This window comes from Cicer arietinum, chromosome 7 (assembly GCF_000331145.2).
Source record: "Cicer arietinum cultivar CDC Frontier isolate Library 1 chromosome 7, Cicar.CDCFrontier_v2.0, whole genome shotgun sequence".
NCBI classification, from domain to species: Eukaryota; Viridiplantae; Streptophyta; class Magnoliopsida; order Fabales; family Fabaceae; genus Cicer; species Cicer arietinum.
Window position 1 is genome coordinate 59851176 of NC_021166.2, and position 19358 is coordinate 59870533.

At 31.8% G+C, this 19358-nt stretch overlaps 2 protein-coding genes across 2 annotated transcripts in view; both read right to left on the minus strand.

Moving 5' to 3' along the window:
* The window catches only part of LOC101490762 (1-deoxy-D-xylulose-5-phosphate reductoisomerase, chloroplastic-like), an 8838-nt gene extending 2937 nt beyond the window's left edge, over positions 1–5901 (minus strand). Inside the window, exons 1-6 of the mRNA XM_073370994.1 lie at positions 5744–5901; positions 1293–1474; positions 891–977; positions 616–741; positions 380–442; positions 1–123 (exon numbers count right to left, since the gene is read on the minus strand). Of these exons, the coding sequence (XP_073227095.1) occupies positions 1–123; positions 380–442; positions 616–741; positions 891–977; positions 1293–1474; positions 5744–5864 (702 nt within the window). The 5' untranslated portion in view covers positions 5865–5901. The remainder of the gene's footprint in view (positions 124–379; positions 443–615; positions 742–890; positions 978–1292; positions 1475–5743) is intronic.
* A 1250-nt stretch (positions 5902–7151) lies between these two features.
* LOC101489880 (vacuolar sorting protein 3) lies at positions 7152–18213 on the minus strand. Its single transcript, XM_004510185.4, has 14 exons — positions 16853–18213; positions 15050–15325; positions 14384–14580; positions 13411–13552; positions 12718–12987; positions 12561–12633; positions 12235–12283; positions 11678–11963; positions 11462–11517; positions 9946–10014; positions 9735–9846; positions 8777–8866; positions 8013–8183; positions 7152–7583 (listed from the first exon to the last, which is right to left on the minus strand). Exons 1-14 carry the CDS (start codon positions 17960–17962, stop codon positions 7491–7493), a joined length of 2994 nt encoding a protein of 997 aa, XP_004510242.1. The 5' UTR covers positions 17963–18213; the 3' UTR covers positions 7152–7490.
* Positions 18214–19358: the final 1145 nt, after the last annotated feature.

The window sequence follows — 19358 nt, forward strand, 5'->3', positions numbered from 1 at the left end:
AGCAGGAAGAATTTTGATGTTATTCTTGTGAGCAAGAGGAAGAACAAAAGCGCCTCCGGCAATCATTGTCTCTTTGTTTGCCAATGCTATGTCTTTCCTTGCTTCAATCGCCGCAACCGTTGGCTATAAAAAAGAAAAACAAAAGGAAGCATCAGTTTGTCTGTTTCAGACACTAAATGTGGATACCTCTTCCAGTCGAGATTTCAACATTAGTTCACCACATAAATCAAATAACTATGCTACATAAATCACTATCAAGTCATGAACATACACATATACTTTGACTAGTCTCACATGATTAATGAAATTAACTATGCTACATAAATTACTATGTTATAAGTATGAAGACTATGTGAAAATGACATGATTTTGAAGTTACCTTTAGTCCTGCACAACCAACTATTCCTGTAACTACTGTGGCTGCATCAGGGTGACGAGCAACCTGTATTAGACACATTAGTTAGTTATACAAGTTAACAATAATGACTCCATATGCCAATCATATGATATATATCACTGAGTCTAGCGCAAGTAATTGGTGTGCAGTATCTGTGAGTGTTGTAAACTCTTAATTACCAAATCCTATTATGATATGATACAAATGAAGGTTTTCACCTCAATGACACCTTGTTCTCCAGGGATGATTTCAGGTTTGTATTCTAAATCAGCCAAAGCCTCTTTGAGTTCATCGATTCGCGACTCGTCTCTAAGAGCAACTAATTGAGGCTTAAATGTCTTTATCTGCACAATATAAAAATGAGATGTAAATGTACTCAAAGATATGAGAATGATTAAAGATATAGTATCAAGGGAATTTATAAATAAATAAGTTAATTATCTGATTTTGTAAGGTTTCATATTAATTTGGAGTAAGGTAATTGTGTTGATACCTGATCAGCAAGAAGAGTAACATTTGAACCAGCTGCAAGCCCCACAACTCTAAATCTTTCTGGAAACTCAGCCACTATGTTAAGGGTCTACAAATATAAAATATTTGATTATGAGTATGGTATATTAACAGAGATGTGTGTTACAAATCTAAGTATTAGGATAACCTAAATTTAAATTAACCAATAAATGAATATCATATACTAGTTTCAAGTTACAAAATTATATTGAGGTATTTATAAATACTAACAAATTAATTTGAACATATACTAATTTAATAAATACTAACAAAGTGTCTATGCTTTTAATAATTAATATATTTGTCACAACAAAATGTTACTCCTAGATTCCAATGTTTTTTACCTCAAGAATATGACATGTTGGTAGAGAAATTGAAGTTATACCTGAGTTCCAATGGAACCAGTTGAGCCTAAAACAGAGATAGGTTTTGGTCCATCCCATGTTTTAAAATCACTAGGCTCAGGTATAGCTGTTCCTGGCCAAGCTGGTTGTAGTGAACTTGCTGAGCAATAAACTCTTCTCTTTATTCTTGTGTTACCCTCTTTTCTCTTCAATGCAAAGTTACCTGATATATTATAACATAGCACAAATGATCATTTGAACTATAGCTTAGTAAATTATAGAGATTATATGCACAAATTCACATCATATAGACATATTTGTTAGTTTTAATATGTTATTTAATGACCAAAATATCTTATTTTTCTAGAGATTTTATATTTTAAATAAGGGAACTTAAGTAATTTAATTAAAATTTGTTAAATGGTGACTTGTATTTACTCTCTCCTTAGAAAGGCATTTGAATTCTATTTTTGAAGTGGTCTAACTAAAAGACAAGAAAATGTCTGAGTTTTTTTTAACATGAAATGGTTGAATGTGTAATTCAAGGACTTCTTAAGATGTCATCTATCATAGTATACTATTTTTTGAAGTAATGTTAAGTGCAGAGTTTTCATGTTAATACATAGATATTGTGGAAAAAAATATTTAATTACCATTGTTAGATTAAAAATTAACATTGCAGCTGAATTTTTCTTTAAAATTTAAGATCACGTGAAAAAATTGTAATAAATGACTTAATTTGGATTGTCAATTGTATTGTATTTTTAAATTAATAAATGGTAGGTAATTGAAGTGATAATAAGTAAATAAATAATTTATTTAAGAGATCGATTTATCCTAATTTTTTTCATATTTTTTTAATTGGTGGAGAAGAGAGAGATAGAGATAGGTACTAAAAAGAATATGCTTTAACAACAACGAAAAAAAAATTATAAGCACTAGTGAAGTTTTATTTCAATATGCATGTATAACTATAACATGACACAATATTACAAAATATATAGCACACAAATAAAATACTCCATATATCTATATATCCTCTACTTGGGATAACAAAGAAGAGACCCCACCCATAAAGGATTATTTTTTTAGATAATTTAGAAATTATATATAATACTCTCACATAAGGCCACCCAAACTTTTGAGATTTGTAAAGAGGGTCATGTTTTTCTCTTCTTGCACCCTCAACACTATACTCATTCATAATCGTCACAATAAGGAGAACTAAAATAAGTGAAGTGGCCACGGTTTTTGCCATAGTGTGTATGAATGAGTATTATTTTATTTTTTTAATAATATTTTCCTTTGATCACTCGATATTGTATAGTTTGCATGGAACAAATTGGCTACAAATCATTTCAATTTATAGAACTATTGATTTCCTTAATTGAGATGTGAATGAATTAAATTTGGATTTTCGTGAGGAAAATGATTTTCACATGATTAAGGTAGCTATGATGACCGTGTAGGAACCATGGTGTGTTAAATATGAATTAATCTTGACCTGTTGATTTTTATAGAAGGGATAAATAAAAATTAATTAAGTCAAATGATAGTATAGAATAACAAATGGAAGTTTAGGGTGATGACCCCCATTCATTGATTATCTATTGTTCTTCACTAGTTATATTTCAAGTCATATATATATATATATATTTTATTTAAAAGATACGGTAAATATTACAATAAATTCACATGCAACTCCGAGATCACATGTTTATGTTCTATGAGGTCTCCAATTTGAATTTATAACAAAACGTTCAACTTAATAATATCGATATTTTAATTGAGTTATGACTTAAGGACATCTTCAACTCATATTTATTAGTGTAGTTGAGAGTGATGTGGAATGACATGTTATTAGTAAGTACGAGCTAAAAGTCTCACATTATTTAGAAAAGTGATGGTTGCACAATATATAAGTGGCATAACCTATAAATTCATTGTTTTAATGTATTGAGTTAAGATGCAATGTCCAACTCACTTGTGTGGTTGTTTTTAGTAAAATGTGTGGTTGCAATTTAAATAAAAACAATAAAAACATTTCTATTTCTTAAAATTCATTTAAATTTGTTGGAACTCTTTATTCATTTCAATTAATAAAGAAACTATGTTAAATAATATATGTATTTTTTAAACAATATATATTAAACAATATATGCATATAAAAAATGTATTACCAACATTTTTGTTCTTCGTAAGTATTTGTTATTGTATTTTTGTGTGATTTAAAAAAATTGATATAATATAAAAATTAATATAAATTTTAAAATATGAAAACAACAATTTTTTCACAAATCATTAGCACCTAAAATTATTCGATGTGTTAGCCGAAAACAATAAACAATCAAAAAAATTGGAGAGTTGATTAAGACTAAGCTAGGAAAAAATAGTTGAGTAACCAACTTGGGGGGATCATCGTTAAGGGAATACAAAGTCCATGGGTGAGAGAACTCTACTTTTTCTCAGAATTTGAACCAGGAAACATAAAAGATTTGTTTTCTTCAAGAAATAGGGTTGTCTTCAAAAGTGGCACCAAATATATTCGTTGAATGAAGCATGGGAGCTAATTAAGTAATGTTTTAAGAACATGACATATAAAGAATTCATCTTTTAGGTTGTACATAATTTGTAGCATACATCAATAAAATACAATTATATTTTCATTTCAATTTAATTTGGTGGCAAGTATTTACTTTTATTTTGTGTTTTTCTAGTTTAGATAAATAGTTAAAAAACTTACGAAGAAAAAAATTTATTTTTAGTATAATTATCTTAATTAAAGAAATCAATTTTAAAATGTATTAGTTGATCATTCAGCTAAACTCAATACATATTTTTATAAAAATAAACTAATAGTCCAATTAAATTAAGTTATATTTGTGCATAAAAAAAAATAAATTCTATTTTAATATTTAATATGACAGTTATATAATCTTACTTTATTTAGTATTTTATGTAAATTTTATTTCATAACAATAATTTTGTAAATATGTCAAAACTTGATTAGACTGATATGTTTAAATTTTATAAAATATTAAAAAAAATTATCATGTTACACAAAGTACAAGATTTATTAGTATAATAATAATAATAATAATAATAATAATTTATTTTTATTTTTATTTACTAAATACAGTAATACAATATATTTAAGATTTTTGATTATATACAATATAATATAATATTTTTAACTAAAAATTTGTCTACTTAAAAAAAATTAATCTCCGATCCATAATAATTGACCTATTTTATAAAAAAGAATGATCACAAAATAATAACTATTTTAATTTTTAATATATTTTATTTAATCACATATTTTATTTAATATTATTGACATCACATCTAATATAATATTTTTTATTATACATTTACAGAATCAATAATACACCAATAACTAACTATGATAATTTTTCAAACATATTTATTTCTTTTTAATACGTGCAAAATGATAAAATTGTCAAATTATTTTGAGATAAAGATTATAACTTAAAGTTCCACGTACGTTTAGCCACCGTACCGTACCATAGGGATGAATCTAATCATTTCAAAGCCTAGTCGTGAGCTTATTTAAGTAACTTTGATATCTTATTCATTTTATTTTGTATGGTGTAGATTATTGTTTTGTGTTTTCTCAGTAATTTATGGATTTGAAATTCTTGGAGTTAGTTCTGCAATTAGGATATATAAAGCTCTAATCGGATCAGGCGATTGAAATTTTAAGATTTTATTTTTAGATACAAAATAATAATAAAATTATTTTGAATTTAAATCGTTAAATTTTAATTGATATAGAGGCAGAGTTTGAATAAAAATCTTAAAATGACAAATTTTTAGAATTTTAATTGATATATCAAATATAATATATTTTGTTATAAATTATAAAAAAAAGTTGTTGAGAATTTAGAGTGGTCGTGGCCGACACTAATTAATCCCAACAAAGCTTTATCGTTGTTCGAATTCCTTAAATGCATTCAATTCGGAACCATAATCTACTGCTTCGTCACGACGCCCACTGTTTTGTATCTTCAAAATAAACCTTAAATTATCATTATCATGGGTAACATGACTAGTTGCATTGCTTAATAATAAAAAGACTCTACATAAATAATAACACATAATAGCCAGACATAAAAGAAAGAAAGAAAAACAGCATGGTAACTCACGTGGATAAAAAATTAACCTCTTATTTTTCATATGTCCTATATATAAAAAATACATTCTTTGCTTATTAATGTTTTTTCATATGATGTTATGTCTGTATTGCTGATTGGGAAGAAAAAAAAGTTTATTTAAATCCAATTCAATAAAATAATATTTAACACAAGTTATGGTAAAATAATTATAAGCAAGAAAGTTAAATATATGCTGAAGAAAAGAGGAAGCTCTTATCAATGATTATTATTATCATTATTCGTTTATACCATATGTATGTGTTTGTCAAAAACAAAAAGAATTATATATGTATGTGACAAAGACAAAAGAGAAGAACCTGGGAGGTTTGTGGAGGTGTTAACTGAGTTGAGTGCATCTGAGAAAAATAAGGGCTTCACTTGAGCTGATCGCAAATTCAAAGCCATCAACAAATTTGTTGAATGATCAGCCACTCGCATATACTGACCAAAAAAAGTAACCAATCAGTATATTTATAAGCAATTAATTAATTAGAAATATTATAAGGTGACAAATTAAGTGAGAAAATAATTGCCACAATTTATATGTGTGGCCTAAGAAATGATAACTTCAATGACAAGGATAATAATGTCACAGCTTTGTGGAATTTTTTGTTTTTAAGGCTCTCTTTTATTGGTACACTTGTTTATTGTATATGAAATTATATATGAAAACAAAATGTGGATAACGGGGCCGAGAACTAGAAGTAACGGTAAATTGGGCCCAATGAATAACCGGCACTCGTTGTTGGATTCATATAGATCAAGAAATGAATATATGGATTCATGTAAGTCATGAAACTTCCACTTCCACTTCCATAATGCATATTGATATTATTATCACACAAGTGAAGACAACGTATTGAAACTAGTCCTGCTTTCTGGTTCACAATTCATGTGGTCCTGAAATTTAAATTATTTTGATGGAAATATAAGTTGAAATTTATTATACTAATATCAACTTTTGGGGCGGGGGGAAAGACAAAGTGTCAAATAGTCATATGATAGAAAGAGAATTTGAATTTTGTTAGTTGAAATTAAAAGTCAAATTTTTATCATAGAATTAATATTTCATGAATAAGAGAAGACTCATTATTCAATGTTTAATTTTAAAAGTGGTCATGTATAAATATATGTTGTGATATATATATATATGTGTTTGCGTGTGTGTGTGTGTTTTTTTTTTTATCATTACATAAGACAAATAGGTAAATTTAATATTTTTTCTATCATCCTTTTTATAGATAAAAATTTAGATAAGTTGACTCTTAAAAACTCATAGTGTCAAGAAAAGCCACAAAGGTAAGGAAGCTTACAGAGATACTTTCATGTTACACATTAACGTAAGTTTTACATTGACAATTAAATAATAGTTGGGTGTGCCTTTCTGCCTAATAAGAATGTGTTCTTTAATCTACATAAAATTCCTTTTAGTAGCATTTTGAATGATTTCTTTATACATTTCAATGCTGTGTAATCTATCTACTACAGTGGTTGAAGTCACAATAAATGTAAATTGAAACCTTAATCAAACCATTCTAACAATAGCAAAATTTGAACCCTCCAATTGCTATTCTGAGAAAGGCTTTTTCTATCTACCAGTCTACCACAGCTTGGGAATGAAATTACATAAGCAATTGATTGTGAAAACAATAGATCACAATGATCTACAGCCGTCAAATCCTTGTAAATAAGTTCCAACATGGCATGCCCGAAAGAACTAGAGAATGCAAGAATGATCTGATTATTTATAGATGCAAAAATATACATTTTACAATATCAAAATTTACAAAGCATTTTTCCTAAAGGGGGTATGGGCAGTACAATGGGGAACTCAACATATTTATTTACAGTACCATCATGTGGTAGTCAATTATATGAACTTACACTCTTAGTGAAGCAGGTTAACAGCTGAAAACGCTGAATGTTCAACTATATAACCGAGCAAGTATCATCAACTTTTCTTTCACCAATTTTGAAAGGATTTGGATTTGGTAGGCAACTCCTCATTTTCAGGCTTGCGCCAAGCAATATTGACATCAAATAGCAATAATCATAGTTTAAAGATCAACGACTCACAAGCCAACCTGGTTTAATTAGGATGTCTTCCTTAAAATTGCGACCTGAGACAGACACCGACTCGCCTTGACGGCGGTAACACTACAAAGTATTAGAAGCACAAGTAAGAAAACCCATCTATAATAACAGTGTCAGCATTATAAGGAGCATAGCTAAACAATCACCAATAATTGTCAATCAATGTAGTCTACCAAAAGAAGAGTACCAAATTACATTCATTTAATTTTAAATAAACCGTCAGTCAGCTTTAATAAAGACTTGCATATTAAAAAGAAAAATGACAAAATTAGGAGCAGAAAAACCTTCAAAAATAAGTACGATTAATACCCAAAAAATCTGCTGCAAGGTCACTTTGCACTTATTACTTTCTTTGTTGCACTAGAAATCATGTCATGAATTTCAAAATAACACATCGGGAAACAGCTTAGTGGTACAATTATGGATGATGAGGCATTGAAGTATGGGCAAAAGCTCTATTTGAGGAATCGAGAGAAGTGATCAAGCACTAACCTTGTAGCATACAACTGTATCGTCAGGGTACATTGCAAATAACTTAGTACCAAGGCGTGCATTACAGGAATCACAGAGACTCTCATCATTAATCTGTACATGCCTTGATCTTTCATCTAATCTTGACAACCTTGCATCAATGTCTACGGCGCGAGATAAACTATGCACAATCTGAAACATATGTTATTAAAGTTACCAATAATACTTGGTTGTCTACAGATATATAAGACTGACAAAAAATGTCAACCACAAAATGTCAGATTACAAATAAGTTATCTAAAAAATATTGCACGCAAGGAAATCTTGGTAAAAAAAGTGGTTCAAGTTCAGGAACAGTTATGAACTTGAGTGGTTGAAAGTCCACATAAAATGGTGATACGGCAGAGACTCTACTCAAAAAATGATTGTATTTAAACTACTCATAAACTAGGAGAGAACATAAAATTTGTTGTGGTCGCAAAAAAATTGTGGAATGCACCTCACTAGGAGAGAACTTACAGAAAACAAGGTTACCCATTACTCTTGATAGCATTAGCAATTAGCAACCACTACAATTCTTATTTGAATTCCAAAAGCACTTATAAATTTGTTGTAGTTGCAAAAATCTTGTGGAACGCACCACACTAGGAGAGAACTTACAGAAAACAAGACTACCCATTACTCTTGATAGCAACCACTACAACTCTGATTTGTATTACTTCCCTCACTCCCCACACATCTCTAAGGTTAGGGAAATCTATCTACCAAAGGAAAAACATGAACACCTGTCCTTGACGATGATGATGAACTCTGGCCCTGAACATTCTTAGTAAAGTCTCAGAAGCAAGTTGAAGTGGCATATCTGGTGATAGTTTCTGCATTTGAAACCCAAAAGATTTAGTGAGTACAACTGTGGGAAGTGCATACAATAACAGCTAAAGAGAAGAGTGTGAAGATCTGCAAATGATTTATGAAGCATTGAATATTGCTGAAATAATGCCTGCTTGTGCATTTCAAATTATCTCTTCTAGTGATTGACTTTGTGATTTTAATATTATTAATAAAAAGATATCAGACATTTCTATAAAACCTTTTCCTAACCTCTCGTCAAAGAGCATATAAAGCAGTCAGGTAAAAACACAAACAATTTTACATCACATCCTACATGCAACACCCAACTTGACAAGAGAATGGACCAAAACACATCATAATGACACAAACTGCAGTAATTATTGGATTAGCAAAACAATGCTTGATCTGAAACACTCCTAATGCAATAATGGGTATAAATAGGAATATTTTGTATAACACCTTTATGGCCAATCTGGTGACCAATGCAATCATGGCCCACACTCTCAAAACAAAAGGGGGTATGACATTTTTTAACTTTATCGTCTCCAAATACATCTGACATGCTGTCGCTGCTTTTCGTAACTGATAAAACACCATTGAAAAATTCAAGTATAGTAGCAGTATCTTATTGTTTAGATGTTGTGTTTTCAAAGTATATGCATTAGTTGACAACAAGGATCATTGAGATGCTAACCTAGTCAAAAAGCAGCATGCACCTGAATTCAAGGATCTGAGTTCATAAATAAATTCAGTTCCAAACAAGGTTCACTGGTTTTCAACAGGTTCAATGGTCCTAAGGCTAGTCCAAAGTAGGGGTTTGTGGCCTGACCAGAGCAGCCAATGAGACAGTCCTATCTAATTGTTAAAACTGATATAGGGTGAGTTTAATACCTCTAAAACTTGCAATGGGTCCAATGATTCTCCATGATTGTGAAGAAGGCGAACAGCAGCAGTAAACATGGGATCCTTACCATCTTGTGGATCCAAATACATTTCTAGCAATCTGAAGACATTTGACAAAAAATAAAAACAGCATTTAACATTGTTGTGTTAAATAACCATTACTTAAATAAAACATTAAAAGGGTAAAAGGGAGACAAACTGCATGTAGGCATCAGCTCTTCCAATCTCGGCACAGTACTGCTCAGCAGCTTCACTGTCTTCTAGCTTCCTGAGCGCCAAAAGACAACAATAATTAATAATAAAGACACTATGCTTTCTGTGTTTTTACACTTTGTAAGCCATTTGCACTCAATTGTTCAGCATGTTTTAATGAAATTTTTATAATTTCACATAAAACGAATTATCTTGAAATATGGAAATCTAGTTGTCCTCTGAAATCCATCAAATTAAACTAAATCCCATAACCCTATCTGCAAACTCTATATCCCACCATGACTTGGGAGGATTTTTATTCACAAATTATTAGTAATTGCAAGTTACTATACTCTAGAAGGATCAATTTTTGTTCGTTAAAAATAGTAATCCATATTTCTTATTTATTTTTAGTCTGAACACAACATCGAAATCTTATCAGACTAGGAGAGGAATTTCAGATATAGATAATGACATCGTTGACCTCTATCAAATATCAATATTTCAACAAATCAAATTATAGTAAGGTCAATAATATGAAGATTTATTTTTAGTGCATATAAGTAAACCAGGATTATTACAATTCTCCTTTTACTTGCATGATCTTTAAAATCAAGTGCCAACTCATAAACCTGGAGTCCAATGTCTCTCGATCAACACAGCACTCCACAAAACTGGGACTGAGGAGAACTCAGTATCACCAGGTGGGGTCTTATGAAATCACACAAAATCACGAGTTTGTGAACAATTTGAGCGAGTTCATTGACCTACCCAAAATTGGTGTCTAAACACCCAAAACTCACCATATTAAGGCTGGAATAAAAACTAAAGCCTCACAAGACCCTCTGCACCAAAAAATTGAGCAGTACTAGACTACAAGCAGAAGGTTGTCAACAATCTCACAACCTCGTACATTTAATATTGGAAAAATTTCTACCTTCTAAAAACCTTCTTTGATGTTGTGCAACTCGTTGCACAATAGAAAAGGCATAGTAGTAAATTTCATATTGTTCTGTGTAGTACATAAAGTCATAAACATATCAAACAAAATACAACACACATAATTGTTTGATATGCATCGACTACCAAACAACATATAGAAGAAAAAAAGTTGCAGAGGCTCAACTATTTGTCTTGTACTGTTCTTTTTGTCTTGTTCTTCAATGTGTGTCAAATGCACCCAAAGAGAAAGAGGCAAGACAAGGCCTATCACATGTATACAATTATACTAGATATAAATACAAGCATGAGAACATTATACACATAGACCAACATAGATAAATGACTTTTGAAATTGCAAGCTTTTAATAGAGAATGGCAAGGATTAGTTAGTACCATCTAATCTAATGTAAAACATACAAGCATAAAGATGGCATCATATAAAATAGTTCATGGAATTACAATGAATCAACGATAAAAAAATGCATACACAGAATTATACATCAACATACAATATAGTTTTAGTGAATTGATAAGAAAAGTAGATAAAAGCTACAATTTAAAAAAGCTAAAGTGAAACTTACAAAGCCAAAATTTGTAGGACCAAGGTCTCTTGCCCCAGTCTTCTATACAGAATAGCCTGTCATGTAAGGGAAAATAAGGTAAACATCATTTCGAACATAAAGGAATTTATCATCACCCATCCCAAAGATAGTCTATGAAACAGTGAACTATAAATAGAAAATACATCAAAATAAAATAAACAGATTTTAAGATATAGTCAAAAGACTTATAATTACCTTTTCTAACCATAATTCTGATCCTTCAATCAAGTCAAGAACTTCTTCTGGATCATACAAGTCTGAGGATTGCAAGAAGATTTGTAATCTTTCCCGCACAGGAGTCTGAAAGATTGAGTTCCTTAAAGTAGCCAAATTTTTTCTCTCAGTATTTCCACTAGCAAGATTTTCAGAGATATTTTCAAACTCAAAGGCTTCAATTGCTGATTTCGCAAGTGATAGGGCATACAACGTATGCAACTGAGTATCGAAGCAGTCTTGGTGTTCAATCAACCATTGGAGATACCTAAAATAAAAACGAAGCCAGGGTAAACAAAAGAAGCAGAATGCTACAAATAGAGTATAAATCAAAATTACAACTACAACGACCAACCCTTAACCCATTACGTGTTTACATATACATTAGAGTGTAAAAGCAATAATGACACAATAAAAGAATTAATAGCATAATGAAATCCTGAGAATCAATAACCATATACATCCCAATACAAGTCTCAAGCATTATCATCAATTCAAAAGAAATGAGAATATTCTCAACCGGTAACACAATGGCATACCTCTGTAAAATTTCTACCTTCTGTGGATCAATAGATGTAACGACTTCATCTGCAGTATAAATGACCTAAAATATGAATAATGATTTCACAAATAAAGAATAATAAACAGAAACGAAAATAAATGAAATATTTGAAATCCCTTTGGCAGATCACATAAAGCATTCTGTGGTAATAAGTAGCCCAAAGTAAACAAACAGTACATTCAAAATGTGCATATATCAATGAATTTGAAATTTGCACTCCTCAAAATCAACGATCCAAAACATTATCAGAATGTTATTGTAGAAATTCACGAGTATGGGCATGCTTGAAGAATCAAGGCCAACCTGGAGAAAGCTGGATCTCTCGTTTGTCCGAAGTTAAAACTTCGACTGCAAGAACCTGGCTGATATCTGCAATCTGAAATGAGAAAGTCCAAAATGAAGAATCATGCAGTTGTAGACATTCTACTTGCATTAACAGATAACTTCTTAACATTCATACCCATCCTAGATGTTGGAGAATCAAATCTTGGTCAGATGACTCCTCAAGAATTTTTGAAGCTTCAGCTGCAATTGCCTTGCCAGAAATAAGGTTTTCCCCACTATCCTGTATAATATTATCCAAAGCAGGGTCTTTCCATAGGCTAGATGAATAATTTCTTGCCAGGATGCGCCAAATAGACACAGCTTTTGAGCTCATTCCTTTACTTGCGTATAGAAAGGCAAGGGTCCGTAGGTGCCCCGACTCTTCTAACATGTGTTCCAACTCCTCCTGTAAAAAAAATGTATCTCATAAGGTCATCTCTCACGACAACCCCATGATAATGTCATCATGTTATGCAGTGAAACAACCTATGCCTTTGTTTAAAGAGCAGCGTCGATTTAGACATGCGGACCGTCTTTCCTTTTCTCTATTCACACTTTTGTTTAGTGTTCCAATTAAATTTTACCATTCCAGTTTCACAGCTTCGTTCTGCAGTTGACACAATTCTCTTTTTGGAGAACTTTGAATGTGGTCATGCCAATAACAAGAATTTTATTTCAAATTTTCTAAGAGAATAATAGCCACATTTCCTTTTACTTCACACTTAACTGTCCAAATTTTGATTGAAGAGATTTCAATACATTTTAACATAGATGCAAAACATAACCATTTGTATATATTGAATCCATAAAAAAAAAAATCTGCACATACCACAACACAACAGTTTGTAGAAGATGCCAACCTCTCCATATCCTCAGTACGATTTAGGGCTCTATAGAGATACATTAATAGAGTGTCAACCCCCTCGCTAACTGACTGTGTCAGTTTTTTCTCTCGAGAGGCCTCCAAATACCTGTACATAATACTCATAAACAAAGGGCCACCAGCAAGATGATTACAATATAAGTAGCATGGATACTTGCAAAAGTACAAGCCTACAACAATGCAGATTGGCCTGGGAGTACCATTGGAAGGAGATCTGCTTGGGGTTATTGTACATTTGTCAGAGGGAACCTTGTTACATGGAGAAGAAACAAAATTTGGTGGCTAGGAGTAGTACTGAAGCATAATTTAGATCAAGGGCCCACAAAATGTGAGAGGTTATGTAGATGGAAAGACTACAGAGTATAGACAGAGTTACGGTTAGGTAACTCGACACCAAGGTAAGTCTACTGTGACAAGTAAATAACTTGCATAGCTCACAATTGTTTTTCGTGACAAAGCTAAACATATGGAAGTAGACAAACATTTCACTGAAGGGAAGATAAAGATTGGTGAGTTCTGCATACCCTGTGTCACTACAACAGGTCAAGACGCAGATATTCTTACCAAGGGGACAAGTGCAAATCCAAAAAGTACTGTAATGGTTCCATAAATAAGCTATTTATGGGAGACAATTTCAAGCCATCCTGCGTGGGGTGACGTAAGAGCCAAAAGAGATTTCAAATTCTATGTCCTGGGTAATAGGGCTTTGGATAGGATAAATGTAGATACCAGAAGAACTAGCAATATAGTAAATGTAATTTCCTATCTTTTGGGATGCAGATAAGTGATATATAACTAACCAAATTCCCTTATCTCTTCTATTAAAAAGAACTCGTATTCTATTTTTCCATATCAAATAAAAAAGATGTATATCATTTTCTATCAAGTAAAATGCATAGCAAACTAAGGGAATACAAACCTGCTAATGTTTTTGATTGCTGACTCCAATAAATCAGCTCTATTTGGTGGATTCAGAAAAAGATCATTATCTACTATTGTTTCTACACCTGCTTTCCTTAGGAAAGATGCTCTTTGGATTGTCATCAAGCCATCATCTACTACATCTTCAAGCGGGGCTGGGGGAGGATGCAAACCCCAATACCGATTCCTAGGAACCTACAAAAGCCAGTTTGAACCTCTGTACCACATTCATAAAGCACAAACTATAAATATTTGAATAATTCATAGGTATTAAGCACAAGACCAAAATTTTACAACATAGCACAATACACATAGAATTTGTTATTGTAACCATACAGTTCACATTGTTTATGCAAAATTAACATATCATGAGGTGCTTTCATTGAGATCAAATAAATTTGCATAGAACTACACAAGATATTTAATCCCAATTCTGCTTGAGAGAAGAATATGCATATGACCAAGTATATAACAGCAATTTGTCAAATATATAAATTGAGACTGATATAGTAATTGAGACTAATCTAACAAGGAGCGTTTCTTCATATTTCAAAGTTTTATTTCTGGTGGCTTTGGCCATGACAGAACCAACAATAAAATTTTTAAAAAACAAACACTTGTGAAAGTAATATATAAAAAAAAAAGGAGACAAACACAATAGTACCAGTAAGGACCACCGATTTGGATCTCGCATTATAAATGGGAATATTTCAGAAGGTTGCATGGTATCAGAGAGCAGAAAATGGTCCACGGCTTCTTCAAAATGCAAGTCAAAAAGCAATAGGAACCCCACTTGAGCATGAATAAATGAGAGCAAGTCTTTTGACATTTCACCTTCAGACTCAAGCTCCTCTACCAAGCATATAGCTCCCTTATAGTTCTTCTTCCTCAAAAGGTCTTTTATTTGTTCTACAGATGGTAATTTCTGATAACACACGACCTAGTAGTATATGTAAAAAAAAGACATGAATTTCTGCAATGAGCCAGTACTATGAGAGCATAAAGGTCGTAGTTATAACAAATTACTTGCATGCACTTTCCAAATCAATTAAAATTGTAATGATGGGCATAAATTAATGTGAGATAAGTGACAAGAAATCTGATGTCAGAAATATAAGGGCGTATGGTACTACTGCAGTGAGTGCAGTCAGTTCAATGCCATTTGGTACTTAATGATACCAAACTGAAAAAACAATCTAGGACTGAAATCAAATACATGTTTCAATATACTCAGTCAAATTAGGACTCAAGCCTATATTTATAATATCCGACCAGGTTGAAGGTTCAATGGTTACTCATAATGAAGTACTGTTGATTTCATTATAAAATATAAAAATTAGGCCATGATATTTTTCCATCTTAATGAATGACTGAAAATGAAAATTTTGCAAAAATTTTACCAACTACCAGGAAACAAAGTTCTATAGTCTCTAAAACCTGCCACCTTATATATATAACACTGAGTCTACATAAGAAAAAGGTTACCATCAGTCATAGAATAATAATCCACAAGGCTCAAATGTTAGGTCATTCTTACATCTGACATTACAAGGAAAATACGTAGGTACTTACTATAGTAGCAGAAAATCCAATCCAGCTAGCTATAGATATGCATTTTAATTTTCCCTCGGGCTCTAATTACTTAACTGACTATTTTAAGTTTCAAATTAGTTTTTTTGTCCACTAAGCATTTAGCTGGCTGCAAAAGATCCTCAATGTTTAAAGTTACTGCCTTCATGCTGCGAAATATTGATTCTCCACTAACATAGAAAAGAGGCACCTTAATTTGTGCTTAACTAATCAAACACACATTAAATTTGTCAAATCCCAAATTTTAAAAGCCGTGACTTCGTTCATTGTAGGTCCACTGCTCCAGACGATAAAGAAAAAAGGATATACATGAAATTGTACCTCCAACATCTGAATTTTAAGTAGTTTGAATAATGAAGTACTACAAAACATAGTTTTCATTTTTCAAATTGAAGGTACCCACAATGAAACAATACCCTTAGTGCTCGAATCTTCTACAACTACTTCAACTAAGTTCCCATTTTCACTACCATTTCAAGCATGTTATGTAAAATGAGTTTCCTAACCCAATAATGTTATTTGTTACTCTGCATATACAAGGCTTCAGGACAGACCTATCTACAAACTACTTAACTCTTCCCTGGTGTAGATTGAAGTTAAAAGCATCATTATCTATCTTTTACCCCTCAGATTTGGCTGTACAGTACAATAAGTATTTGGTGTTATCACGAAATCGCCTCTATTCTATTTATCTAAACAATCCAAGTATAATATTAATATCTATCACAAATCAAACAAGTGTAAAAGCCAACCATTCAAGCTTTACATCTTAAAGACCAAAAACACACACAAACATTCAACAGCAAAACCACAAATATGTCAAAGTGTATATCCTGAATGAAGATCACAGTGTGATCAGATTCACACCATAACATACCTTGGTAGCAGTTGCAACAGCAACAATTTTCCCACTCTTATCTTCTTCACTTGCAACAACACAAGGTCCAATCCCTTCCCCACCAAACGGCAACACCTGAGCACACACCCCATTTTTCTTATTATACAGCTCAATCTTCCCATCACTCACAACAACCACATAAAAACTCAACTCCCCAACCGATTGCAACCCGTGCCGAAACACCAAACTGCCCCCAACTGGCTGCCCTTGAACATCAACAATAACCCCCACATTATCCACCAACAACAACACCCTCCACTCCCTATGCAACAACTTCAATCGCGGTGGCCGAGACACATCCGGCAAAGAAAATATAACACTACTCTGTCCACTAACACACGAAATCAAACTATAACCATTCACAGTACCAACGAAAATCGAATCATCAATCCAAACCATAGTACTAACCACACCATCAACACATTGAATCTCTTTCAAAACAACAAGAGAACCATTATTAAAATCTTTATCACTCTTCCCACTTTTACCACTCCCTAAAACAAGTTCAACAATCACCAACTTTCTCCCAATAGCAAGTGCCAAAACACAAGCCCCACTCTGTGTTTCACCATCTTTCACAATCAACCCTCCCAATTTCTGCAAAAACCTGTGATTTTGATTATTCATATCAAAACCTAAACCTTCGGATTCATTATTTCTCATCTTCCTTCTCGTTACCACCGCAACACCTTTAGAAAACCCTAACCTAAAAGCGCGATTCGATAATTCCGAATCAACCAAAAACAACGAACCATCGGAGAGCAATAAAACCTTCCCTAAATCAGCGAGAACCAAAACGGCGTCCACCGGAGAGTCGCTAACCGAAACGCTTCGAATAAACGATAGCTTATGTAGAAAGGAAGCTGAATCGGAGGGAACGGTGCCGTTTTGAGAAGTGTTGGAGTCGTTAGTGTCGGCGGAGAGGGAAAAGAGGGTTCCGGAGTTAGTGCCAACATAGAGAATGGTTGGATTTGAAAGTGATGTGATGGCGATTGATCGGACGGTGGTGGTGCGAGAGTGTGTAGACAGGTCGAATTGGGAGAGTGGTTCAATTACGAATCGGGTAGAGGTTGGTTCGATTTTGGACATTGTAAGCAACGATGAGTCTTAGTAAAACTGAAAATATTTGTGTAATTGTGTAAGGTTATTATTGATAGAGATCGTGAAATGAAATCGTTGATTGTTTTGAAGCTTTTTGTTGAGTTTGTATGAACTTGCAGTTGCAGTGTAGTTCAAACTTCAATGCTATCACTTTGGGAGAAAGGAGAATACACTGCAGTCATCCAACTCTACAACCAACCGCAGTGCACGTTTTTTTTCTTTTTTTACAAACTTTTTTTTCTTAATTATTATTTTGGTTCTAATAAAAACGGTTGGATACAATGTTTAAACTTGAGGCTTTTGCGAATTCTAAAAATGGAAAAGTCCTCCTATAAAAAAAAATGGATCAATTTGGTTTTCCTTTTAATTAAGTGGTGTATTATTTTTAATATTTAAAACATTTAAAATTAATATTTAGTCTATGGTGTACGTGTTTTTTTTTTTTTACTTTTTTAATATATTTTATATATATTTTGATGTCATCCATCGAATCAACAATTGATCTAATTTCTTTTATTTTTTTGTCACAATTTCGCTAATTTGGTTGAATTGAGTGCATCAGTTGCAGAATTTTCTACATAACACATCAAATTCCGAAATAAAATTGAGTAACTCTTTTCTTTTTCTATTTCGTCCCAAATTTTCTTTCTATCTATTTACCAAAAAAAAATTGTCCCTTCAAATTTTCAAAAGTGATTGTAGTATCATATTACGAGTAACATTAACAGTTATATTTAGAGAGAGTAATAACTCTATAACCATTTTATATGTTGCAATAGTAAAATCTGAGTTGTTTTATCGCGGTTGATAATCCGTTTTGCACAATTTCAAACAGTGTCGAGATGTAAATGTGTGATGTGACGCAATTGCAGTTTTCAACTATTATGTGAAATTGTTTTATTATATGAAATTGATTATGCAATATGGAATGCTTGATCTTAAAATATTTTACAACAAATAAACATATCCATATTTGGTAGTGTAGTAATAGTTATTATGTTATTAAAAATATATTTATTCATTCAAATTCACATAATTGAATAAAAAATTATTCAAATTAATAGAATATATCATAAATGACACAAATTTTAAAATGAATAAAAGGACGAGTAAAGTAGAGGATAGGTTGAAAGAGAGAGGAATGGTTATGGTACTCCTATGATATAGAAAAATACTTGAGATAAAAACTTAACATTCTCCAAAATTAGTAAATGATGGTTGACTTTTGAAAATCGAATTATGCTGAGACTTTCAAATTAACCAAATACAATGAAGTTGTTGTCAAAAAAAATATTGTCAGTCTCTGATTACGAAACTATTAAACTATTGAGAATGAGCTAAATTATTAATAGGTAGCACAAAAAATAAATATTGAATGTTTTTT

Coding starts and splice junctions, on each gene's coding strand:
- LOC101489880 (XM_004510185.4), bottom strand. CDS start 17,962: ATGTCCAAAATCGAACCAACCTCTACCCGATTCGTAATTGAACCACTC. Junction 8,184..8,776: donor ATCATCATCGTCAAGGACAG/GTGTTCATGTTT, acceptor CATATGTTTCAG/ATTGTGCATAGTTTATCTCG. Junction 7,584..8,012: donor ATACAGTTGTATGCTACAAG/GTTAGTGCTTGA, acceptor AATACTTTGTAG/TGTTACCGCCGTCAAGGCGA.